Source organism: Stenella coeruleoalba (genome assembly GCF_951394435.1).
Source record: "Stenella coeruleoalba genome assembly, chromosome: 3".
Classification (NCBI taxonomy): Eukaryota; Metazoa; Chordata; class Mammalia; order Artiodactyla; family Delphinidae; genus Stenella; species Stenella coeruleoalba.
The window spans coordinates 153,615,689-153,643,567 of NC_137148.1; the positions used below are offsets into that span (position 1 = coordinate 153,615,689).

Consider the following 27,879-nt stretch of genomic DNA (forward strand, 5'->3'; position numbering starts at 1 on the left):
GTGCTCAAATTGTCCAAGATTGGGTCACTGGGAGCCCCTTCAAGCTGGCTCCTGTGTTTCTGATATGTCTACATCATTCTTTGAGAGCATTCTCACTTTCTGGCACAGCAAAATGTTCCAGGCTTAAGAATAAACCATTTCTCTATCATCAAAAAGTCTACAAAGAATAAAATGCTAGGGAGGGTGTGGAGAAAAGGGAACCCTCCTACACTGTGGTGGGAATGTAAATTGGTGCCACCACTATGGAAAACAGTATGGAGGTTCCTTAAAAAGGCTAAAATAAGAGTTACCATATGATCCAGCAATCCTACTCCTGGGCATATATCTGGAAAAGACAAAAACTCTTAATTCAAAAAGATACATGCACCCCAATGTTCATAGCAGCACCATTTACAATAGCCAAGACATGGAAACAACCCAAGTGCCCATCAACAGATGATTGGTTTAAGAAGATGTGCCATATATATATATATATATATATATATATATATATATATATATATATGGCACAGCAACAGCAACATGGGTGGTCCTAGAGAATAGGCCTAGAGAAAGTCAGACAGAGAAAGACAATTATTATGTAATATCACATATATGTGGAACCTAACAAACAATACAAATGAATCTACATACAAAACAGAAATAGACACACAGACATAGAAAACAAACTTATGGTTATCAAAGGGGAAAAGAGGGGAGGGGAGAGATAAATGGGGGAGGAATAAATTAGGAGTACGGAATTAACAGATACAAACAATTATACTATACATAAAATAGATAAGCAACAAGGATTTACTGTATAACACAGGGAACAATATTCAGTATCTTCTAATCACCTCTAATGGAAAATAATCTGAAAAAATATATATATAACTGAATCACTTTGCTGTACCCCTGAAACTAACACAATATTATAAATCAACTATACTTCAATTTAAAAAGAGAAAGAAATGGTGATGATTAATGTCATACATGTGCAGGCTAAAGCTATGGTGGTAATTATTTTGCAATATATGAATGTATCAAGTCAACTGGTTGTACACCTTAAACTTACTCAATATTGTATGTCATTCATATCTCAATAAAGCTGACAGGGGAAAGAATAAACAATTTCTATGAGAACTTCTGGTACCTTTGAGAGGAAGATGAAGAAACCAAGATCACGTGCCAGGTGTGATCCTTGTTATGGCTGAAGCTTCTCCTCTTCCTCCTCCTTAGTCCTTATCTTCATCTTCTTCTTTACATAACCACAAAATTATTATAACATCAAAAAAAGTTTCTCCTCCAAATTCTGCAGCGTCATCCATTATCTAGTCTGTATTCAGATTTCCCCACTTGTGCCATAAATATCTTTCTATTGTAGGTTTACTCACTTAGGATCCAGACAAGGTCAAAACATTGCATTTGGTTGATATAACTCCTAAGTTCCTTACAAAAAGTTTTTATTATGGACAATTTCAATCATGTACAAATATAGAGATAACAAAACTAATATATAATATAATAATAAAATTATAATTACAATAATATACTAAACCGCAGTGTGCCCATCAGCCAGCTTCAATAATTATCAATATTTGGCCAAACTTGTTTCACCTACATCCCCACCACTGTCCCGTGCTTTAATTCTTTTAAAGCAAGTCCCACATGCTATATCAATTCATCTATAAATATGTCTCTAAAATAGAAGGATTTCTTACCTCCTCTTAATATAATCACAATATTAATTATCATAGATAAAAATAAAGAATATTAATATCAGCAAATATTCAGTAAGTATTCAAATTTTCATAATTGTCTTATTTTTTTGCATTGGTTTGTTAGAATCAGGATCTAAACAATGTCTCCATATTACATTTACTTATGTCTCTTAAGTCTTTTTGAAAAATCAGCTTTATAAGGTAAAATTTATAATCAATGAAGTGTGTCCATTTTAAGTGTATAATTCCATGAGTTCTGATGTGTATACCTGTATAACTATCAACACACTCAAGATATGAAACATGTATTACCCTAAAAAGCAGTACGCGGGCCTCTCACTGTTGTGGCCTCTCCGGTTGCGGAGCACAGGTTCTGGACGCGCAGGCTCAGAGGCCACAGCTCACGGGCCTAGCCACTTCACGGTCTGTGGGATCTCCCTGGACCGGGGCACAAACCCGTGTCCCCTGCATTGGCAGGCAGACTGTCAACCACTGCGCCACCAGGGAAGCCCGTGCTACTTCTCAGTCAACTCCCCCTACTGCCTGCAACCTCCAACCACAAGCAGCGACTGCCTTCTCTTACTACAGATTACTTTTTGTTATTCACCCATGTTGTTTCATATATCAATGTTTTACTGCACTGTAGAACTTTGTAATAGTAGGGACTTCACTGGTTGTCCAGTGGTAAAGAATCCACCTTCCAATTCAGGGGACGCGGGTTCCACCCCTGTCGGGCAACTAAGATCCCACATGCCGCAGGGCAACTAAGATCCCACATGCCGCAGGGCAACTAAAATCCCACATGCCGCAGGGCAACTAAGCCCACGTGCCACAACTACTGAGCTCGCGCTCCTCAGCTAGGGAGCCCACATGCTGCAAACTACAGAGCCCACACGTGACAACTAGGGAGAGAGAAAAAGAAAAAAAAACAGTGACCACCCAGACGGGTGGGATAGGGAGGAGATATGGGGATATATGTATATGTATAGCTGATTCACTTTGTTGTAAAGCAGGAACTAACCATTGTAAAGCAATTATACTCCAATAAAGATGTTAAAAAAAAACCCAAAACTGCAGGCCACAACTAGAGAGAAGCCCGCGCCCCCCAAAGAAGAGCCTGTGCACCGAAACGAAAGATCCCGTATGCCTCAACGAAGATCCAGGGTGCGGCAACTAAGACCTGACACAGCCAAAAAAAAAAAAACAAACAAAAACTCTGTAATATGAATAAAACATAAATTGTTTTATCTTTTCACCTACCGATGGGCAATAGAATTGTTTCTAAGTTTTTGCTATGATGCAAAAGCTACAGCCTTTGGACATATTTCCATTTCTCTTGAGTAAACATCTAGGAAGGAGTTACTGGTTTGTATGGAGAGTGTACGTTTACTTTATAAGGAACAGCTAAACTGTTTTCCAAAGTGGTTGTACATTTTACATTCCTACCAGTAAATTGTGAGAGTTCGTGTTGCTCCACATCCCCACCGACACTTTGTCTTTTTAACTTTAGCCTTTCTATGTGTGCAGTGGTATCTCATTATGGCTTTCATTCGTGTTTCCCTGACAACTAATAATGTTGATCATTATTAATGCACTTATTAGCCATTTGTGTATCTTCTCTTCCGAAGTGTCTGTTCAAATCTTTTGTCCATTTTATTACTGGATTGTTTTCTTATTGTTGAGTTCGTTATGAATGCTTTACGTTTACCCTAAATTCAAGTTCTTCAATAGATATATGTTTTGTGAATATTTTCCCATTGCCTTTCCACTTTTGTAACTGTGTCTTTTAGAGACCGGAAGTTTTTAACTTTTATGAAGTCCAATTTATCAATTTTTTTCTTTTATGGTTCATGCTTTTTGTGACTTTTTTTTTTTTTGCGGTACGCGGGCCTCTCACTGCCGCGGCCTCCCCCGTTGCAGAGCACAGGCTCCGGACGCGCAGGCTCAGCGGCCGTGGCTCACGGGCATAGCCGCCCCGCGGCATGTGGGATCTTCCCGGACCGGGGCACGAACCCGCGTCCCCTGCATCGGCAGGCGGACTCTCGACCACTGCGCCACCAGGGAAGCCCATTGTGACCTATTTTTAAAAATCTTTGCCCTACATCAAGGTGGCAATTTTTCTTCTGCTTTCTTCTAGAAGTTTTATCTTTTATGCTTAGGTCTATGATCCATTCCAAGATAATTTTTACGTAAGGTGTGAGATAAGGATTGAGGCTAATTTTTTTCCATATGATGTCCAGCTGTTCCAGCTTCATTTGTTGAAAAGACTATATAATTTCCCTCACTTAAGTACTTTGCCTCTTTGTTGAACATAAACGTACCATATATATGTGGGTCTACTTCTTGATTCTCTGTTTTGTTCCATTAATCTCTGTGTCTATCTTTATGCTAATACTACACATCTTGATTACTATAGCTATAAGTAAGTTTTGTAGTCAGATAGTGTATTTCTTCCACCTATGTTTTTCTTTTTCAAAATTGTTTGCTTCTTCTTGATCCTTTGCATCTCCGTATAAATTTTAGAATAAGCTTTTAAATTTCCGCCCAAAAAAGCTGTTGTGATTTTTGACTGGAAAGGAACAAAATCTACAGATCAACTTTTGGAAAATGGACACTTTGACAATATTGAGTCTTCAGATAAATGAATATAGTATATCACTCCACTAATCTCTTCTTCAATTTCTTTCAGCTGTGTTTTGTAGCTTTCAAAGTATATTTCTTGGCCATCTAAGTGTTTCATGGTTTTTGATGATATTGTAAAGGACATATTTCAAATTTTCACTTTCTGATTATTTATTGCTAGTATATAGAAATTAAATATACTCAATTTTATTGAGATATAATTGACATATAACGCTTTAGAGTTTAAGGTGTAGAACATAGCGATTTGCTCTATGTATTCATTGCAAAATGATTACCACAATAAGTTTAGTTAATATCCATTACCTCACATAGTTACAATTTTTTTCCTAGTGTTGTTAGATTTTTTAAATATATTGACCCTGTATCCTATGGTTTTGCTAAGCTCATGCATTCTAATAGCTTTATTTATATTTTTTTGGCTGCGTCAGTCTTAGTTGCAGCACGCAAAATCTTTGTTGAGGCATGCGGGATCTTTTGTTGCGGTGTGCAGGCTCTTTGTTGCAGCATGCGGACTTCTCTCTAGTTGTGGCATGCAGGCTCCAGAGCACGTAGGCTCTGTAGAGCATATGGGATCTTAGTCCCCCAACCAGAAATCGAACTCACATCCCCCGAATTGGAAGGCGGGTTCTTTACCACTGGACCACCAGGGAAGTCCCCTCTAATAGCTTTAAAAAACAGATTTCTTAAGATTTTCTATGTACATGATTTTCTAAGTTTTGCTAGAAAACAATTTACCCCAAAACGTAGCTGGATAGGGCAACAAACATTTTATTCTCTCTCAGATTTTCTTTGGTTCGGGAATTTGGAAAGTGCTCAGGTGCAGAGTTTTGACTCAGAGTTTCAGATGGTAGCTAGAACTGAAAGAGCAAGGGGGCTAAAACCAGGGAGGCTAAGGTGGACATCTCTCTCTAGTCAGACAGTCTCAGAGCCTTTCTGTATGCTCTTACTGTGTGGGCTATTTGAGCTGTCTTTATTGCATAACATCCTCAGGACAATCAGACTGTTTATATGGTGGCTGAAGGCTTCAAGAACAAGTACTATTGTGAGCAAGGCAGAAGCTATATCACCTATGTGTCCTATAGCCTTCAAAGTTTCAAAGCATCACTTTCACAATACTATATTGGTCATGAAAGTCACAAAAGGCCATCCAATTTCAAGAGAAGGAGACACAGAGGCCATCTCTCAATTGGGAAAGTGTCCAAGTCACATTATAAGAAGAGCATATGGGATGGGAGATATTTGTGAAAGCATCTTCCGAAAATACAATCTGCCATAATTATCATATCATCTGCAAATATAATTTTATTTTCTGTTTCTAATGTTGCATGCCTTTTTTTCTTGCATTATTGTGCTGGCTAGGACCTCCAGTACCATGCTGAATAGCAGTGGTAAGAGTGGATATCCTTGTCCTTGACTCAATTTTAGGGGAAAATCTTGAGTCGTCCATCATCAATATGATGCTAGCTGTTTTTCATACATGCCCTTCCTCAAGATGAGGAAGTTCCTTTCCACCTAGTATGTTGAGAGATTTTATCATGAATGGGTATTGAATTTTGTCAAGTGCCTTTTCTGCAACTACTGAGAAGTTAACTAAAGAATAGTTTATTTTTTAACGTTAAGCCAACATTTCCTGGAATAAATTTCACTTGGTCATGATGCAGTATCATTTCTGTATATTGTTGGATTCAATTTGCTAACATTTTGTTATTTTGTTTTTATCACTCCATTTCTTACACTTTGAGTTTGAATTTGGGCTTCTTCTTCCACCTACTTAGAGAAGCTTAGTGTGCTCATTTTAAACCTTTCTTATTTTTTTATTTTTTTGCCACACTGAGCAGCTTGCGGGATCTTAGTTCCCGGACCAGGGACTGAAGGGACTGAACCCATGCCCCCTGCAGTGGAAGCATGAAGTCCTAACCACTGCACTGGACTGCCAGGGAATTCCCCAAACCTTTCTTACTTTCTAATACAAATACTTAATGCTATAACTTTCCTTCTAAGCACTGCTTTAGCCTCATCTTACAAATTTTGATATATTGTTTTTAATTTTAATTTACTTCAGATATTTTCTAATTTCCCTCATGATTTTTTTGACTTCTCAGTCATTTAGAAGTGTGTTATTTAATTTGCAAATATTTAGAGGGTTCTACAGGGAATATATTCTATATGATTTCAATAGTCTGAAATCTTATGAGTCTTGTTTTATGACACATACAGTCTATCATGTGCTCTTGAAGAAATATGTATTCTACAGTTTCAGGGTGGAGTATCTTACGTCAGTTAAGTCAAGTTGGTGGGTAGCGTTGTTTGTCTCTTATATCCTTACTGATTTACTTTATACTTATTCGATCAAATACTGAGAGAGGAGTGTTCAAATCTCCAACTATAGTTGTGGATTTGTCTTTTCCTCCTTTTAGTTCTATCAGTTTTTGCTTCTCACCATTTTGAGGCTTTATTATTATTAGGTGCATACATACTTTGGATTGTAAGGTCTCCTGATGAATTTCAGCCTTTTACATGATGATATGATCCTTTTTAACCTTGATAATCTCCTTGTTGTGAAATCTGTTTTGTCTGATCTTAATATAGGCATTTCAGCTTTCTTATGATTAGGGTTTGCATGGTATATCTTTTCTCATTCTTTCCTATTAACCTACCTGTGTCTTTGCATTTAAAGTGATTTCCTTATTGAAAGCATATAGTTGTCTAGCTTTTAAATCCAGTTTGATATTCTCTGCTTTTTAATTGCAGTGTTCAGACATTTACATTTAATATAATTATTAATCTGACTGGGTTTAGATCTTGCTATTGGTTTTCTCTCCTCCCTCATCCTCTTTGTTCTTTGTTTCCTTTTTATTGCCTGAATATTTTTTAGGATTCAATTTTACCTCCATTATTGGCTTACTAATTATGCCTCTTTGTGTATGTTTTTTGTTGTTGTTTGCTCGTTTGTTTGTAGTTGCTCTAGGTTTTATGATACTCATCCTTAACTTATCAGAGTTTATCTTCAAATAATGTAATATCATTTCATGTATAAAAACTTTACAACATTATACCTCCATTTCTTCCCTCTCATTTTTTGTGCAATTTTTATTCTACACTTATTTCTATGTATGGTTTAAACCACACAATACATTAATGATTTTTTGCTTTAAACTGCCGATTGTCTTTTTTCCTGTCAATTTGTCTAACTTTTTTATTGTGTGAAGTACATATACCATAAAATTTACTGTCTTAACCATTTTTAAGTATGTGGTCCAGAGCATTAAGTACATTCATATCGTTGTGCAAACCATCACCACCATCCATCTCCAGAATTGTTTTCATCTTGCAAAACTGAAACTCTTTACCCATACAAGGGGGAGAATAACTCCCTGTTCTCCCCTCCCTGCAGGTCTTGGCAACCACTCTACCATCTGTCTCTGATTTTGACTACTCTAAGTATTTCTTATAAGTGGAATCATGAATTATTTATCTTTGTATAACTAGTTTATTTCCCTTAACATAATGTCCTCAAGTTTCATTCATGTTGTAGCATATGTCACAATTTCCTTCCTTTTTAAAGCTGAATAATGTTCCATTGTATGTGTATGCCACAATTTGTTTATCCATTCATCTGTTGATGAACTTTTGGGTTGTTTTCACATTTTAGCTATTGGGAATAGTGCTACTGTTAACATGGATGTGAAAATATCTCTTCAAGACCCTGCTTCAATTCCTTTGAATATATCCCCAGAAGTGGAATTGCTATATCATATTGTAATTCTATTTTTAATTTTTTTGAGGAACTGCCATACTGTTTTCCACAGTGGCTGTACCATTTTACATTCTCACCAACAGTGCACAAAGGGTTCCAATTTCTCCATATCCTTGACAATACTTGCTTAATTTTCTGCTTTATTTTGTTTTGACAGCAGCCATCTTAATGGGCATGAAGTGGTTTCTCAATACGGTTTTGATTTGCGTTCCCCTGATGGTTAGTGATGTTGAGCATCTCTTCATGTGCTTACTAGTCATTTGTATATCTTCATTGGAGAAATGTCTGTTGAAGTCCTTTGTCCCTTTTTTTAAAATTAATTAATTTACATACTTATTTTTGGCTGCATTGGGTCTTTGTTGCTGCGCACGGGTTTTCTCTAGTTGTGGCGAGTGGGAGCTACTCTTCATTTCAGTGTTGCAGGCTTCTCATTGCGGTGGCTTCTCTTGTTGAAGAGCGCAGGTTCTATGCGCACAGGCTTCAGTAGCTGTGGCACGTGTGCTCAGTAGTTGTGGTGCACGGGCTTAGTTGCTCTGTGGCATGTGGGATCTTCCCAGTCCAGGGCTCAAACCTGTGTCCCCTGCATTGGCAGGCGGATTCTTAACCACAGGACCACCAGGGAAGTCCCGCTTTGCCCATTTTTAAGTTGGCTTGTTTGTTTTTGTTGCTGACTTTTAGGATTTATTTATGTGTTCTGGATATTAATTCCTTATGATTTGTAAATATTTTCTCCCTTTCTGTGGGTTGCCTTTTTACTCTGTGTATAGTGTCTTTTGATGCACAAATTTAAAGTTTTTCCATGAAGTCCAATTTGTCTATCTTTTCTTTTTTTTACCTGGGCCTTTGGTGTCATATCCAAGAAATCATTGCCAAATCCAATATTGGGAAGCTTTTGTCCTGGGTTTTCCTCTAAGAGTTTTACTGTTTTAGGTTTTACATTTAAGTCATAGATCCATTTTCAGTTAATTTTTGTATGCGGTGTTAGGTAAGGGTTCAATTTCATTCTTTTGTGTGTAAATATCCAGTTCTCCCAGAACCATTCATTGAAGGAGTTGTTTTCTTAATTTCCTTTTCAGACCTTCATTGTTAGTGTAAAGGAATGCAACTTAAATTTGTATGTTGACTTTGTATCCTGCTGCTTTATTGAATCCATGTATTGGGTGGGCCAAGATGAGCCTTCGGTTTTTTTGTTGTTGTTGTTGTTGTTTTTTTGCGGTACGCGAGCCCCTCACTGCTGTGGCCTCTCCTGCCGCGGAGCACAGGCTCCGGACGCGCAGGCTCAGCGGCCATGGCTTACAGGCCCAGCCGCTCCACGGCATGTGGGATCCTCCCGGACCGGGGCACGAACCCGCGTCCCCCGCATCGGCAGGCGGACTCTCAACCACTGCGCCACCAGGGAAGCTCGAGCCTTCGTTTTTTTAAGTAAAAATAGAAGACACATTTTTCATTTTCACCAAGAACTGTATTGAACAACATATTCACCTTTTTGTTCCACTACCTTCTGCCATTTTTCAGGTAACTTCATAATTCCATCTTCCCAAAACTTTTAATATTTTTGAGCAAAGAACTGTTCTAGATGCCTTTTAGGGAATTGAAATTTTTTCCATTAACAGAATTTTGTAAAGACAGAAATAAATGGAAATCCGAAGGTGCAATGTCTGGTGAATGTGGTGGATGAATCAGAACATCCCAGCCAAGCTGTAATAGTTTTTGCCTGGTCATCAAAGAAACATGCGGTCTTGTGTTATCCTGATGGAAGATTATGCATTTTCTGTTGACTAATTCTGGATGCTTTTCATTGAGTGCCACGTTCAGTTGGTCTAACTGGGAGCAGTACTTGTTGGAATTAATCGTTTGGTTTTCTGGAAGGAGATCATAATAGAGGACTCCCTTCTAATCCCACCACATACACAACATCAACTTCTTTGGATGAAGACCAGCCTGTGGTGTGGCTCGTGGTGGTTCATTTAGCTTACCCCACGATCTCTTCTGTTCCACATTGCTGTACAGTATCCACTTTTCATAGCCCGTCACAATTTGTTTTAAAAACAGAACATTTCGGGCTTCCCTGGTGGCGCAGTGTTTAAGAGTCCGCCTGCCGATGCAGGGGACACGGGTTCGTGCCCCGGTCCGGGAAGATCCCACATGCCGCGGGGCGGCTAGGCCCGTGAGCCATGGCCGCTGAGCCTGCGCGTCTGGAGCCTGTGCTCTGCAACGGAAGAGGCCACAACAGTGAGAGGCCTGCATATCGCAAAAAAAACCCAGAACATTTTCATTACGTTTAAATACAGAATCGCATATGGAAATATGGTCAAGAAGGTTTTTTTGCTTAACTTATGTGAAACCCAAATATCAAAGCGATTCACATAACCAAGCTGGTGCAAATGATTTTCAATGCTTGATTTGGATATTTTGAGTATTTCGGCTATCTCCTGCGTGGTATAACATTGATTGTTCTCAATTATTGTTTCAATTTGATCGCTATCAACCTCAACTGATCTACCCGACTGTGGAGAGCATTGTCCAGTGAGAAATCTCCAGCTCGAAACTTTGCAAACCACTTTTGACACGTTTGATCAGTCACAACATCTTCTCCATACACTGCACAAATCTTTTTGTGCATTTCAGTTGCGTTTTTACCTTTCTTGAAATAATAAAGCCTAATATGCCAAAAATGTTGCTTTTTTTCTGCCATCTTCAGTATTAAAATGGCTACACAATTTTGATACGTCTTTTTTTAAATGCATGCTGATATGACAGCTGTCACATACAATCTAATAAAATTGTTTCGAATGAAGTTGAAGACTAGTAAGTACTACTAGATCCACCTTATGGAAAAAAACGAACGAACTTTCTGGCCCACCCAATATTAGATCTAATAGTTTTGTGTGTGTGTGGAAGCTTCAGGGTTTTCTACATATAAAATCATGTCACCACATGTAGATTGTTATTTCGTCATAGAATCAAGGGCAATTCCTATGCATATTTCTGGAATACTTGCTGTGCCTCGTTCCCTCCTCTCCAGGACCCTGCCCTGTAAACCCTATCCACTTCAATCTCCCCAAACGCCTATCACTGTCTCCGATTTTTGAAACCACTGAGCTCTGTTTGTGTTCCCCTTTCATACTCAGCAGTTTAGATATTCCTTCAGGCAGAAAGCCTGGAAAATCACAGCGCTTACTTATTTGTTTCTCTTCTCTCAGGGATCACAATTCTGTGCTGTGTCAATGTTTAAAAACAATTCTATCACATATTTTGTCCAGTTTTCTAGTTGTGTATTGTGGGAGAGTAATTTTGAACCCTGTTACTCCTTCATGGCCAGTGGAGAAAAGTAGAAATCTCCTCTTAATCTTTAAAAAAAAAATGAATATGTTTATGAAGGATAAATATCACTGCTTGAGAAAAGCAGAGTTAAACTTCTTTAGAGGATGTGCTTCTCCAAGACTTAATGGAGTTGCTGAAACTGAACGGAGACATTTCTTTGAGCAAAATTTTCTTCTCTGTAGAGATTGGAGGAGGGCTTTCTGGTTGACAATGAATACACATCCCTGAAGATGGAGATAGCATTCTGAGGTTCCTGACATTCTTGGTGCATCCTGGCTGGTGCTGGGTTGGGCACAGGGACCCTGGGGGCCGTGGAAGGAAGGAGAATGCCTTCACTATTGTTGATCTTGGGAATTCACAATCTTCCTGAGATGTCTGTGTCTCTGATATACCTGTCTCTGCCTAGAAAATTCAGGCCCTCAGAGGTTACTGAAGGCTGCAGGGTCATCCAATTAAAGGATCTGGCTGTGCTGAGACTCTCTCTTTATGCCCAAACATGAAATTGACATTTTCTTCTCTAAGATCTGCCCAAAGCCTTTCTTGTTCTCCTGACTTTCAGCATCTTTACTGCCCATAACGTAGCCCTGCTTTTTCTGGGCCTGGGCTGACAGGGCTTGTTCAGGAGATGGTCCTGCCCTTTGCCTTTTTGCCAGGTTAAAAACCAGTGAAACAAACCCCGAGTCCTAGTTCTTTCTTTCTTTTTTTTTTTTTAAATTGACGTATAACATATAACAGCATATTAGTTTCAGGTGTACAGCATAATGATTCTATATTTGTATATATTGTGAAATGATCACCACAATAAATATAGTTAACATCTGTCACCCTACATAGTTACAAACTTTTTTCTCTTGTGATGAGATCTTTTAAGATCTACTCTTTTAGCAACTTTCAAATCTGCAATACAGTATTATTAACCATAGTCACTTTGCTATACATTACATCCCTATGACTTACTTATTTTATAACCGGAAGTTTGCACTTTTTGACCTCCTTCACCCACTTCATCCACCCCTCATCCTTGCCTCTGGCAACCACCAATCTGTTCTGTACCTGAGTCCTAGTTCTAAATTAGCATTTTGGAGGAACCTTTCTTTCCCTTCTGTAATGCAAACTGGAGTGTCTCCCTCACAGGAGCCTCCATTAATTCCCTGTCCTGGGCAAGTAGCTGGTCTCTATGGTATGAGAGGTCCATATCTTACTTACCCTTAAAGTTTGGGGTCTCTTAGGGTCTCACTCTATCCATATGCGGTGAAATATAACTTTGCGGAGCTTCCTAGCTCACTGGATTTAAGGATGTTTCTTAAATCTTTTTTAATTTACACATTTCCCCCCACACCCTTTTTTCCTTCAACTTGTTGTTGCTGTTGAAGAAATCCTACTGCTTTGTAGAGTTTATCTCAGTGTAGGTTTATCCATTTGCATTCCTGTGGTGGCGTTTAACTTGCTCTCAGGACCTTTATTACTTCCTATAAATTAGTAGTCAGATCTAGAGTGGTGGTTCTCAACCAGGGTTGATCTCATCCCCCAGGGACCATTTGGCAATGTTTAGAGAACTTTTTTAATTATCACAACTTGCCGGCTGCTAATATCAGCTAGTGGGTGGCAGCCAGGGATGTTGCTAAACATCTTACATGCACAGAACGGCCCCTCACAAAAAAGAATTATCCATCCCAAAATGTCAGTAAAGCCCAAGCTGAGAAACCCTGATCTAGAGGCTTGAGCAGATTCCAGATGAATTTTTTGCAAGAATATTTCATACATGATGTTGGGAAATTCCCATTGCATCATATCATATATCACATCATGTCTAGTCACCTCTTAGTAACATTAACATTGATCAGCAGGTTTAGGTGTTGTCAGCCTGATCATTTGATAATAAAGTTTCAGATCAGCTTTTCATCTCAAGCTCTTAGCACTCTTTGTGATTTTATCTAAATCAGTTACTTTATTTGGGGTTGAAACTGTGGTGATTCTATTTCTCTCACTATATTTGCATTAGCTGGAAATTCTTTTTTTAATTAATTAATTTTTAATTTAATTTAATTTAATTTTTTATACAGCAGGTTCTTATTATTCATCCATTTTATACACATCAGTGTATACATGTCAATCCCTATCTCCCAATTCATTATTTCTGTGATGCATTAGCTGGAAATTCTTGAAGAACTTTCTCGTTATCAGTTTGGTTGCCCACAGGTAGAGTTCATAGAGGACAGGTAAGACCAATGCTTGATTGCTTCTCTTAATTTATCAGCTTTCAGAAAAATGAACTGATGTGCTGGCAATCTCCAAAAGCAATTAACGAGCATGGGTTTGTGGTTGTTCTCTTTCTGATATCATAATAAGCTCCTGGTTTTACATATACTTGATGTGTTTCAATTCATTGTAGGCATTATATTTTCTAAGTACCTCTATTTATGTATAATTGACATGTAAACTGCACATATTTAAAGTTTACAATTTGAGAAATTTTGACATATGTGTACAGCTAGGAAATCCTCCCTGCAATCAAGATAATGAACATCTCCAAGAACCTGAAACATGTATTTGTTCCCTTTGTTCCCTTTGTTCCCTCTCTCCCTTATCTCCCTGCCTCCCTCCAATCCCCAGACATCCACTGATGTGTTTTACATTTTGCCTTGAATTTTATGTAAATAGAATCATACAAGACTCATTCTTTTTTGTCTGGCTTCTTTTACTCAGCGTAATTCTTTAAAGATTCATCTATGTTGTTCCATGTATCAATAGTTCATTCCTTTTTATTGTGCTGAGTACTAAAATTTGTTCATCCATTCACCTGTTGATAGATATTTGGGTTGTTTCCAGTTTCTGTTTCTGTTTCCAGTTTATCAATAAAGTTGTTATGAACATTTGTGTACAAGTCTTTGTGTGAATACATGTTTTCTTTTTTCTTGGGTAAATATCTAGAAGTGGAATGGCTGGATCATAGGGTAGGAGTAGGCTTAACTTTTATTTTTATCATTTAAAAAGTTAATTTTTTAGAAGAGTTTTAGATTACAGAAAAATTGTGAAAGTAGTACAGAGAGTTTCCATACATCCCATACCCACTTTCCCCCATTAACATTCTATATTAATATGGTATATTTGTCACAGTTAATGAAACAATAGTGATACATCATTAACTAAAGTTAGTGTAATATTATTATATTTTATTTAAAGGCTTTTACCTAGTATTTAAATTGGACTGTTTGTTTATTTTACTATTGAGTTTTTCTTTCTTTCTTTCTTTCTTTCTTTCTTTCTTTCTTTCTTTCTTTCTTTCTTTCTAGGCTGCGTCGGGTCATAGTTGCGGCATGGCAGGTTCTCCGTTGCGGCGCACAGGCTCTTCTCTAGCTGTGGCACACAGGTTTTTTCTTTCTCTGGTTGTGGTGCGCAGCTCCAGAGCATGTGGGTTCTGTAGTTTGCAGCACATGGGCTCTCTAGTTGAGGCACGAGAACTCAGCACTTGTGGCTTGGGGGCTTAGTTGCCCCACGGCATGTGGGATCTTAGTTCCCCAACCAGGGATCAAACCCGCATCCCCTGCACTGGAAGATGGATTCTTTTCCCCTGGTCCACCAGGGAAGCCCCTACTCTTGAGTTTTGACAGTACTTTATATTTTCTGACTAAAGTCTGTCATCAGATATAACATGCAAATATGTTCTTCCAGTCTGTCTTTTTATTTTCTAAACTGAGACTTTTGAAGAGCAGAAGTTTTACATTTTGATGAATTATAATTTATCTGTTCTTTTATGTATCATACTTTTGTATTATATCTAAGAAATCTTTGCCTAACCCCAGTTCGCAAAGATTTTTGTCTAACGTTCTCCTCCAGAACTTTTATAGTTTTGTGTTTTACATCTAAGTCTATGATGAATTTTCCTTGAAAGGCACAAACTACTTGAATACGCATATATCTGTTAAAGAAACAGAATTTTTAGTTAAAAACCTTCCTATACAAGAAAGCTCACTTTTGCCACTTCTGTTCAACATTGTACTGGAAGTTCTAACCAAAACAATTAGGCAATAAAAGGAAATAAAAGGCATCTAAATTGGAACAGAAGAAGTAAAATGTTCTCTATCTACAGATGAAATTATTTTATATATTGAAAATCCTTAAGACTACACATCAAAAACCATTAGAGCTAATAAATGAATTTAGCAACGTTTTAGGGTTCAAGATCAAGAGACAGGGACTTCCCTGGTGGTGCAGTGGTTAAGAACCCGCCTGCCAATGCAGGGGACACGGGTTCGAGCCCTGGTCCAGGAGGATCCCACATACTGTGGAGCAACTAAGCTCATGCACCACAACTACTGAGCCTGTGCTCTAGAGCCCGCGAGTTACAACTACTGAGCCCGTGCACATAGAGCCCGTGCTCCACAACAAGAGAAGCCACTGCAATGAGAAGCCCACGCACCCCAACGAAGAGCAGCCCCCACTTGCCGCAACTAGAGAAAACCCATGCGCAGCAATGAAGACCCAATGCAGCCAAAAATAAATAAATAAATAAATTTATTAATAAAAAGATCAAAAGACAAAGAATAGTTATGTTGTAAATCAACTATACTCCAATAAAGTAATTTTTTAATGTTCTATTTTATTTATTTTGGCCGCGTTGGGCCTTCGTTGATGCAGGCGGGCTTTCTCTAGTTGGGGTGAGTGGGGGCTTCTCTTGTTGTGGAGCACGGGCTCTAGGCACGCAGGCTTCAGTAGTTGTGGCATTCTGGCTCAGTAGTTGTAGCTTGAGGGCTCTAGAGCTCAGGCTCAGTAGTTGTGGTGCACGGGTTTAGTTTCTCCACGGGGGGTGTGGGATCTTCCCAGACCAGGCTCGAACATATGTCCCCTGCACTGGCAGGCGGACTCTTAACCACTGCGCCACCAGGAAAGCCCTTAATAAAATAATTTTTTTTTAAGTTGTATTGCCATACACTGGCAATGAACAATCCAAAAATGCAATTAAGAAAACAATTTCATTTACAATAGCCTCAAAAGCATAAAATGCTTAGGAAAAAATTTAACAAAAGAAGTGCAAGGCTTGTACACTGAGAACTACAAAATATTGCTGAAAAAATTTAAGGAAGACCTACACAAATGGAAAGACGTGCAGTGTTCATGGATTGAAAGACTTAATATAGTCAAGATGACAATACATCCCCAAGTGGTCTACAGGTTCAGTGTAACTGCTATCAAAATCCCAATGACCATTTTTGCAGAAATGGTAAGGTTGATTTTAAAATTCATATGGAATCTCAAGGAACCATGAATAGCCAAAACAATCTTGAAAAAGAAAAACAAAGTTGAAGGATTCACACTTCCCACTTTTATAACTTACTACAAAGCTACAGTAATCAAGAGTGAGGTACTGGCATAAAGATAAATCAATAGAAGAGTATTGAGAGTTCAGTAATAAACCCATATACCTATCATCAAATGTTTTTGAAAAGGGTGCCAGGACTATTCAATAAGGGAAGAATAACTTCTTCAACAAATGGTGCTGGGACAACTAGGTACCCACAGTGCAAAAGAATGAAGTTGGACACTTGCCTCATAACATATAAAAAATCAACTCAAAATAGATCAAAGATGTAAATGTAAGACTTAAAACTGTGAAACTCTCAAACCTAAGCGTAAATCTTCATGACTTGGTATTTGGCAATAGATTCTTAGAAATGACCCCAAAGCACAAGCAGCAAAAGAAAAAAATAGATGAACTTGACTTCATCAAAATTAAAAACTTTTGTGCATCAAAGGACACTATCAAGAAAGGGAAAAATACAACCTACAGAATGGGAGGAAATACCTGCAAATCACACATCTGGTAAGGATCTAATATCCAGAATATATAATAAACTCATATAATTCAACAACCAAAAGACAAACAACCCAATTAAAAGAAATATGCAGAGGACATGAATGGACATTTCTCCAAAGAAGACATACAAATAGCCAGCAGTCACATGAAGAGATGCTCAACACCATTAGTCACTAGGGAAATGCAAACTGAAACCACATGAGATGCCACTTTATACCTGCTAGAATGGCTGTAATTTTTTTAAAAAAGGAAAATGTATTGGCCAGGATGTTGCATAATTGGAACCCTCATACAGTGCAGGTGGAACGTAAAATGAGGCAGCCTTTGTGGCAAACAGTTTGGTGGTTCTTCAGAAGGTTAAACATAGAATTACCATATGACCCAGAAATTCTACTCCTAATATCCAAAAGAATCAAAAACAGGTATTCAAGCCAAAAGTTGCTTACAAATGTTCATAACAGCACTATTAACAATAGCAAAAATGTGGGAACAACCCAAGTGTTCATCAACTGACAAGTGTATAAACAAAATGTGGTACACCCATACAATGGAATACTATTCAGCTATAAAAAGACTGAATTGTAACTATAAAATGATTAAAGTGGTAAATTTTATGTTATATACTTTTTACCACACTTTTAAAGAATCAATGAATGTAATTGACAACATTAAAAAAAACCAAGAGAGAAAAACCATATGATCACTTCAATGCAGAAAAAGCCTTTGACTAAATCCAACATCTTCCTAATTAAAACTCTCAGCAAACTAAGAATTGAAGGAAACTTCCTCAACCTGATAAAGGACAGCTATGAAAAACCTTCAGTTAACATTAAACTTAATGGTGAAAGACTGAACTCTTTTCCTCTATGATCAGAGATCACACAGGTTGTCCTCTTCTAGCACTTCTTTTCAACATTGTACTGGAGGTTCTAGATTTAAAAGGAAGAAATAAAAGTACCTTTATACACATATACAGACAATATGATTAAGTAGAAAAATAGATTCTACAAAAAGCTAATATGTGTGTTCAGCAAGTTTACAGAATAAAAGATGAACACACAAAATGAATTGTATTTTTATACACAAGCAGTGACCAAGAGGAAATTGACAATTTAAAATGCCATTTACAATAGCATCAAAAATATTAAATATTTAGAGATAAACCTAACAAATAAAATGAAAGACTTGTACACTAAAAACTATAAAATATTGCTGAGAGAAGTTAAGTTCTAAATAAATGGAGAGATATTCTTTGTTCATTGATTAGAAGACTCAATAGTAAGATGTAAATTCTCCTCGTATTAATCTACAGAGTCAATGCAATCACAAAATCCCAGCAGGACCTAAAATAGTCAAAACAACTTTAGCAAAGAAAAAGTTGGAGGACTATCATTACCAGATTTCAAAATTTATTATACAGTTACAGTAATCAAGACAGTGTGGTATCGGTATCAAGATAAACAAATAGATCAATGGAAGAAAATAGTCTGGAAAAAGACATGCACATATATAGACAACTGATTACTGACAAAGTTGCAAAGGCAATTCAGTGGAAGAGAGATAGTCACTATACTTTTTGACGCTTAAATTTTCCCATCCTTGGCCCCTTGTAACAGTTTGACAGCTTCTTTGTTCTCTGGTACACGTTCCTGGCTCATCCTGTACATTTCCTGCCCCCAGACTGGAATTAGCTGTTTCTTCAAAGAGTTCTATGACCTGTTAGTGGCAAATAATATTTAGAAACCACTGTCTGGGCTCCTCAGTAGTTATTTCTTATAGACCTCTTCAGTCAACAGAACTAAACAATACATTTTCTGTTTGAAAGAGAAAAATACATTGTGTTCTTACTAATATTTCTAATTCAAGTTTAAGATTACAATGTTTTTACTCAATCCTTTTGATTTTAGATATATATATTTCTCTTTCACCAAAAATCTTGGTTCTAATGCATAACATAATCACTGTTTTTGCTCTATCTACATGAATATATAGTTTTTATTTTATTTATTTTTTATTGAAGTATAGTTGTTTACAATGTTGTATTAGTTTCTGGTGTACAGCAAAGTGATTCAGTTATACATATGTGCGTCTATCTATTTTATATATAGTAGTGTGTAACTGTTAATCCCAATCTCCTAATTTATCCCTCCCCCTCTTTTCCCCTTTGGTAACCATAAATTTGTTTTCTATGTCTTTGTAGTTTTTATTTTTTTTATTTTTTATTTATTTATTTATTTTTTGCGGTATGCAGGCCTCTCACTGTTGTGGCCATTGCTCCACATTGTGGAACACAGGCTCCGGACGCGCAGGCTCAGCAGCCATGGCTCACGGGCCCAGCTGCTCCGCGGCATGTGGGATCTTCCTGGACCGGGGCACGAACCAGTGTCCCCTGCATCGGCAGGCAGACTCTCAACCACTGCGCCACCAGGGAAGCCCTGTCTGTGTAGTTTTAAAATAACAACATCAATATTATTATTGACCTATGATTACTAAATATCATATAAGATTTCTTTCTGTTTTTAGGATATAGCCTATCAGGAACTTGTAGGCAAATTACTGTGTTTTAAATTCACTTGAAATTATTATTTTCTTATTATTTTCTCCGTGGTTGAGCCACTAATTTGATACACAGCATCATAGGCTAGGTCCCATAGAAAACATAGCCTGAATCAAAAGCTTACATGTTTATACTTTACTGGGGAGTACAATTCCAAGGTATCAGGCATGAGAGAATGAAGCAGGGAGGCAAGGAATAGGGACAAGTACAGGGTAGGAAGTACATTGCGCCACCCCATGGGTTTGCCTCAGAGAGACCATATAAATGACCGCATCTCAAGACAACTCAACACGGGGCAGGAAATGAGAAATTTTCATGTGGTGGATTCCCGTCTGTCATTGGTCAGGGTTTTGCCCCATGGCATATGAATTCCCCCACATTTCTGGGTAGTGCATGTGTGGGCACCGTGCTGATCTGCAGTGTCTTGTGCTCCAGTAGCAACAGGCAAGCTGTAGCAGGGGAGGCGGGAGGCTGGTGGTGCACGGGTGAGGTGAAGTGCTGTCGGGTTGTGTCTGTGTAAATGGGTCACCATGGTGGTGACTAGAAAGAATCTGTGTAGAGTTGGTCCCACAGAAGTGGCCAAGGTAAAACAAGTGACCAAGGGCCTTGGAGACAGGTGAGACTGCAAAGATCTGAAGTGAAAACATAAGAGGCGTCTGATACAGCACACCCCTTGGACCCCTCCGTGCTATTCATTCCCTCTCATTATACCTGGTCTCATACGACAATATGGGTTCTCCTCTACTGTGGGAAAAAAATGCCCTCACTCCTTCCAAGTGATTTGAAGAAAACATACATTTTAGGTTTTCTCTGAGGATGCTGTACACATGTACTGAGATCTGCATGTCAAAAGGGACCAGCCATGTGAGGACTCAAGAAAAGTGTTCCAGGCAGAGCGTACTGCAAATGCAAAGTCCCTGAGGTATGAATAAGAATAATGAGGTGGAGGTTTGAGAGTAATGTGTTCACAGTAATGAGGTCATAGAAGCGTAAGTTAGGCTTCCTTGTCAGCCACAGGACGGAGATTGGATTCTATTCTAAGGGCAATGGGAAGCCAATAGAGGGTTTGGAGCTGGGGAGTGATAGGATCTGACTTACTTTTTTTTTTTTAATTAATTAATTAATTTATTTATTTATTTTTGGCTGCATTGGTCTTTTTTGCTGCATGTGGGCTTTCTCTAGTTGTGGTGAGCGGGGGCTACTCTTCGTTGAGGTGTGCGGGCTTCTCATTGCTATGGCTTCTCTTGCTGTGGCGCATGGACTCTAGGTACACGGGCTTCAGCAGTTGTGGCACGCAGGCTTCAGTAGTTGTGGCTCGCAGGCTCTAGAGCACAGGCTCAGTAGCTGTGGCGCATGGGCTTAGTTGCTCCGCGGCATGTGGGATCTTCCCGGACCGGGTCTCAAACCTGTGTCCCCTGCATTGGCAGGCGGATTCTTAACCACTGTACCACCAAGGAAGTGCCCTGACTTACTTTCTGAAACGTTTCTCTGGCATCTGTGATGAGACTGAATCAGAGAGGGGCAAATGTAAAATCCAGGAGACCAGTTAGGAGGGAACTGCAGCGTTCCAGGGGAGAGATGAGATAGGGAGATAAGAGGACCTATGTGACAGATACAGTCTATTATCGACTTTTGGGTCTCTGTCACTTTCCACCTGATACTGCAGTTGACTTCCTGTTATTCTAGGAGATTCCTGAGGCTAGGTCATCCGCAGAACTGAGTAACTGTAAGACAGTAACACATATTGAATCAATCTATAGCAAAATCTAACTTCTGCGAAGGACTTTAGCAATGATAAAGCCTTCTCCCTTTTTTCCAAATTTAGTTTATTGAAGTATAGTTGATTTACAATGTGTGTTAGTTTCTGATGTATAGCAAAGTGATTCAGTTTATATATATATATATATATATATATATATATATATATATATATATATAGTCTTTTTCATATTCTTTTCCATTATGTTTTTTTTTTTTGCGGTACGCAGGCCTCTCACTGTTGTGGCCTCTCCCGTTGCGGAGCACAGGCTCCGGACGCGCAGGCTCAGCGGCCATAGCTCATGGGCCCAGCCGCTCCGCAGCATGTGGGATCTTCGCGGACCGAGGCACGGACCCGTGTCCCCTGCATCGGCAGGCGGACTCTCAACCACTGCGCCACCAGGGGAGCCCTCCATTATGATTTAATCGCTGGATATTGAATACAGTTCCTTGTGCTATACAGTAGGACCTTGTTGTTTATCTATTCTATATATAATAGTTTGCATCTGCCTATCCCCAACTCCGAATCCACCCCTCCCCCAACCCCTCCCCCTTGACAGCCACAAGTCTGTTCTCTGTCTTTGAGTCTGTTTCTGTTTCGTAGATAAGATCATTTGTGTCATATTTTACATTCCACATATAAGTGATATCATGTGGTATTTGTCTTTCTCTTTCTGACTTACTTCACTTAGTATGATAATCTCCAGGTCCATCCATGTTACAGCAAATGGCATTATTTCATCCTTTTCTATAGCTGAGTCATATTCCATTGGATATATGTGTGTGTGTGTGTGTGTGTGTGTGTGTGTGTGTGTGTGTATCAATCATAACTTCTTTATCCATTCATCTGTCGATGGACATTTAGGTTTTTTCCATGTCTTGGCTATCGTGAATAGTGCTGGATAAAGCCTTCCATTAATACTTTATTTCATTCTGTCCTCTCCCAAATCTTCAAGGTGGCTATGATGAGGGCATGAATTTTACATGTCCTCTCTGAGTTAACCCTTGCCACAAACTGTGAGGTAGAGACTATTTGTTTACAGCTGAGAGATGAGCAAACTGCAGAGAGGTTCACTTTCCAAAACCACACAATTAATGGTGCAATACTCAGGTGTCCCTGCAGAGCATGAGATGTACTTTTTGACTTACATAAGGCAAAACTTTGCTTCCAAGCTTAATTTTTTTTCATCAGTCCAAACACCCCTAGCAGAAGCCTGAGAATCTAAAATACACTATTGGGTGCAGGTATTACTTCTCTCACTCCCCTTACTTTTTGGATGAATCTAGTTGAGTCACCTTAATTCCTGCTAGCTCCACTTAACCAATAATGAATAATTTGATGGATAGCAGGGCAACAAACAAAAAACTGTTGCTGACATCTCAATGGTCTGCTTTACTCAGCAATCAAAATGCCATGTCCCCAACTGACAGAAAATATCTTATGTTCCAGTTATTCAGAAATTGAGGACTTGTTCTAGGATTTCCATGACTCAGCAGGACAGAATTCATCCTTTATCAGGAACAAAATGGTAAGGTGTCAGCAAAGCCTTATTACTAGGATTAGAGAAACAAATATTCATTAGATTCCCTGAGACAGCTCTCAGCCACAAATCCCTGTGTGCACTCAAAACCTCTATCTCTCTCCCTCTTTCTTTCTCACACACACACACACACACACACACACACACCCCAGTCCAGAGACTGATGAAAATTCATTTAATTTTTCATTAAACTGTGTGTTCTTTCGAGGACAGTGGCTGTGTGTTAACTTTATAGCATGTGGTACAGAGCCTGGATCAGAATAAAGCACTCAGTAAATGTTTGTTTAATCGACTCCTAAAATCTGTAGATGAATATAATTTTTAAAATTTTATTGAAGTATAGTTGATTTACAATGTTGTGTTAATTTCTGCTGTACAGCAAAGTGTTTCAGTTACACACATATATACATTCTTTTCATATTCTTTTCCATTATGGTTTATCATAGGATATTGAATATAATTCCCTGTGCTATACAGTATGACCTTGTTGTTTATCCATTCTATATATAATAGTTTGTATCTGCTAATCCGAAATTCCCAGTCCTTCCCTCCCCCCACCCCCCTTTCCCTTGGCAGCCACAAGTCTGTTCTCTATGTCTGTGAGTCTGTTTCTTTTTAGTAGTTACGTTCATTTGTGTTGTAGTTTAGATGCCACACATAGGTGATATGTAGATGAATATAATTAATAAATCTATTAAAAATATCTTCAGAATGCTTTAGAATGCACTGTCCAATGCAGTGGTCAGAAACCATGTGTGGTAACCCAGTACTTGAAATGTGGCCAGTCCAAATAGAGATTTAGGGAAGTGTAAAATACACCCCAGATTTTGAAGACTTAGTACAAAAAAAGATAATATATTTGATATATTGGGTTAAATCAAATATATTACTAAGATTAATCTCATCTGTGTTAAATGTGATCCTATAGTATTTAAAATTACACATGTGGATATCATTGTATTTTGATTGGACAACACGGCTCTAAAAAGGAAAATAAAGGTCAGAAAAAATTATTCTTAAAGAAGATGGCAAGCCAATATTTGATGCCGCTTTCCACACTCTTCATCTTGAACCTATCAAAAAAGCTTAGGTTTCTTCCAAGGCCAGCTTCTCCCGTGGCAAACAGAGGCTATGAGGATTCTGCCTAGGTCAGAGGGGTGGGCTGGTAGCTCATGGGCTGAAATGTGGCTTGCAGTTATGGTTGACAGTAATTTTCTTAAAAACTGAATTAGTTATTACCATTTCAAAATGGGGAGATTTCATACACAGATCCTTATTTGTTAGGTGCTCTTAGAAAAGGGGAAGTTGTGGCAATGCTGGTCTTTTTTTTTAATTTTTTTTTTATTTGTTTATTTTTGGCGGCGTTGGGTTTTCCTTGTGGCGCGCGAGCTTTCTCTCCTTGCGGTGAGCAGGGGCTACTCTTCGTTGTGGTGTGCAGGCTTTTCACTGCAGTGGCTTTTCTTGTTGTGGAGCACGGGCTCTAGGTGCACGGGCCTCCGTAGTTGTGGCACACAGGCTCAGGGGTTGTGGCTTGCGGGTTCTAGAGCGCAGGCTCAGTAGTTGTGGTGCATGGGCTTAGTTGCTCTGTAGCATGTGGGATCTTCCCGGACCAGGACCCGAACCTGTGTCCCCTGCATTGGCAGGTGGATTTTTCACCAATGCACCACCAGGGAAGCCCTGGTTTTCTTTTTTTTTTAATTGAAGTTTAGTCAATTTACAATGTTTCAGGTGTACAGCAAAGTGATTCAGTTATACATATATATATACATATACGTACACATATTCTCTTTCAGATTATTTCCCATTATAAGTTATTATAAGATACTGAATATAGTTCCCTGTGCTATACAGTAGGTCTTTGTTGTTTATCTATTTTACATATAGTAGTATCTACCTGTTAATCCCGAATTCCTAATTAATCCCTCCCCAGTACTGGTCTTACATGTAAGCCAAAAGGTACAGCTAAAAAGCAGAAGCCGCCTTTGCCCAGGGAATGGATTCTCCAGTTTGCCATATTGTATTCCTATGGTCGAGTTGTTGTTGCTGTTGCTTTTTTTTTTTTAAGTAAAATATTTCTTGTAGCCACACTTTTATTCAAAGAAGAAAAGGGAAATGTAGACTAAAAGGGTGTCTGTGTCTTAAAGGAAGAGAAGAACATTCAATGGTGTTTAATATAACCACAAAGTTTGTGTGTGGAAAGAATACATCTTAAATCAAAATTATGCAACAACTCCAGATGGCACCTGACTTTGCAATCCCTCATCTAGTTCTTCCGGATCCATCATTATTGGAGACGTTGAATAGTACTGCATCTCATTTGAGCTTTGAGTTGATGTAAAAGAAATTCTCCAAAGTGGCTCTACTTGCTTACAATTTTACCTTAAGGGTCTAAGAAAAATTCTAGGACATTGTTATGCAGTTTGTGCAGACCTAGTAAGACCTGATTCAGGCCTGAAAGAAAGAAATAGCCAAAACTTAAGTCCTTCCATCCTTTAATGTACTCTTCACGGAACTTCAGCTTTCAAAGCACTTCCGGTTCTGTCTCACCTAATTCAACCCTGTGAAGTTCATGGGGTGAGATTCCATAGATGGGGAGGACAGCGGGTGCCCAGGAGGCTGAGTGCCTTGCTAGGAGTCAGACGGGTAGTCTGTGGAAAAGCACCAGAGCATGAACCCTCTGCCTCCCAAGGCCTTCTGGACAGTGGACAGAGAAGGCGGGTGGCAGGAGAAAAGAAGTGGAAACGAAAATGGAGACCTGAAGAGAGGTGGCGGGTTAAAAGGGGCAAGGAAAGTGCAGAAGAAGGCAGACATTGAGGGGTGGAGATAAGGCAGTGGAAAGGGTGGGGGACTGCTTCCAAGGAGAATGAGCTTAGACAGCATATCTGGGGCTGTTGGTGAATCTCATTCCATCAATGGCAAAACTAGAGCAGAGAGGAGGTGGTTTGCCCGGAGATGTCCAGCACTTTGCCAGGTGGACACTAGAACGTGAATCCAAGTCTCCTGATCCCAGTCCTGGGATCTTCCTTCGGTTGGTCACAGGGAAGACGGGCCAGTGGGCAGAGAGACGAGTGAGGGCCTGAGGCAGGCAGGATCAGAGTCGCAAGAGGCGTGGACGGAAAGCTCTGCCTAAGGCTGGTAGTGCCCGGGTGGCCAAGAGCCAACCATTTTCAAGGGGCGCACATCTTCCACAGCTTCCGGCTCGAAGGCGGCGTGGGAAACGCCCCCATCCCCACCACGCCCCCAGTATTCGGGGACTTTCGGAACCTCCTGAGAGATGGTCAGGGGATTTTGGAAACATCATGGCAGGAATCAAACGGCCGATATTTCTGAACGACTGCAATTTCCTAAGAAACATTCAGAAACATTGGAGATGAAAATGGTTAGGAAGAAGGCGAAATCTGCCGAGGGGCATTCGTGAATTTCCGAAGCTTCTCGAGGAGCATTCGGGACCTCTCGGTTCTTTGCGATCTATTCGAGAGTCAAGTCCCTGGTAGATCCGTTCGTCGCCTAACTCCTAAGGGCGACTTGGGCAGACAGTCCCCCGACAATTTTCGTAAGTGTTAGGGATCGGCCCGAGAGTGGTGCCCTCTAGCGGCGGAAATTGTCACCATTCCCGCCTCCAGGTTGGGCCGGCACGCGCAGACGCAGTTGCGCGCCGGCGGCTGTTCAGACCGGATGTGGTTGCTGCTGAGGTCATTTCCGGCGGGTGACGGTGCGGACGGGTCAGAAGCGTAGAGGCGGCTGCAAAATGGCGGCGCCTGAGGAGCGGGATCTAACACAGGAGCAGACAGAGAAGCTGCTGCAGTTTCAGGTAGCAGCGAGTACTCGGTGAAGCGAATGCCACCGCGGGCTAGGGAGTTGGTCCCTAGAGGAGCCCAGAACCCTGCTCAGATTGGGCCCGAGATTCTTCTCAGACCAGCAGGCGGCCTCCTCCCCCCCCAGGCGCCAGTTGCCCTGCTTGCTGCCCCCGGCGCCCGAGCCTCTGTCGGTCCCCAGCCTTCCAGGAATGGCTGCGGGCAGACCCGCTCCCCCTCTCTCCCCTCAAGAGGGTCAGCTTCCCGGGTTCCCCTTAGCGGCGCCCGTCCTCAGCCATCCTTTTTCCAGCCTGGTTACCGGTTGGACCCTCTCCGCCAACGACTGTGGATCTACTGGGATGCTTAATCCCCACCGTGGAGTTGACTTCGTTTCGGGTCTCTGGAAGGCCTCCTCCCAGCTTCCCATGCCATTTCCACAAACGTTTACTGAGGGCCTCTTGGGTGCCAGGCCCTGTGTTGGGCGCTCTGGTGGCAGTGGGGTGAGGATTAGCCCCCGCCCTAAAGATGTGGGAGGACACCTCGTAATGAAACAGTGCATGAGAAATGTCATCAGTGCCGTCTGACGGGGTTTATTACCCCGGGCTTATTCCTGGGCTCACGTTCTTGACTCTGCTTGAGGAGGGTGGGAAACTTGGCTGGAATCTGCCTCCTTTTAGTGGATGTTTGGGTTAAGAACTTTGGACACTATGCACTTTATCCCTGAGCTGGAGAATCTGGTTGGAGGAGACTTAGGTAACCTTGACTCTGTGTTACCCTGATGGGTACCAGTTTCTTTATTTCTAGAATACGTATCTTAAAAGTGTTTATCCCCTAAGGATGTTGTGGAGATCAAAATGAGTTTATGGATGTCTAAAGGGCTTTGTAAACAGTAAATTGCTCTTAAACGTATTGCAACTATTAATCATTATTTAACTTAGGATAGAATTAAAGTTAGTGGTATGCTTATTTCCTAATATAAAATATGCTAAA

The 27,879-nt window shown here is 39.8% G+C and overlaps 1 protein-coding gene across 1 annotated transcript in view; it reads left to right on the top strand.

Annotated features, from left to right (window-relative positions):
* Positions 1–26,807: 26,807 nt before the first annotated feature.
* The window catches only part of FAF2 (Fas associated factor family member 2), a 59,882-nt gene continuing 58,810 nt past the window's right edge, over positions 26,808–27,879 (top strand). Inside the window, exon 1 of the mRNA XM_079915438.1 lies at positions 26,808–26,906. Coding sequence (XP_079771564.1) covers positions 26,844–26,906 — 63 coding nt within the window. The 5' untranslated portion in view covers positions 26,808–26,843. The remainder of the gene's footprint in view (positions 26,907–27,879) is intronic.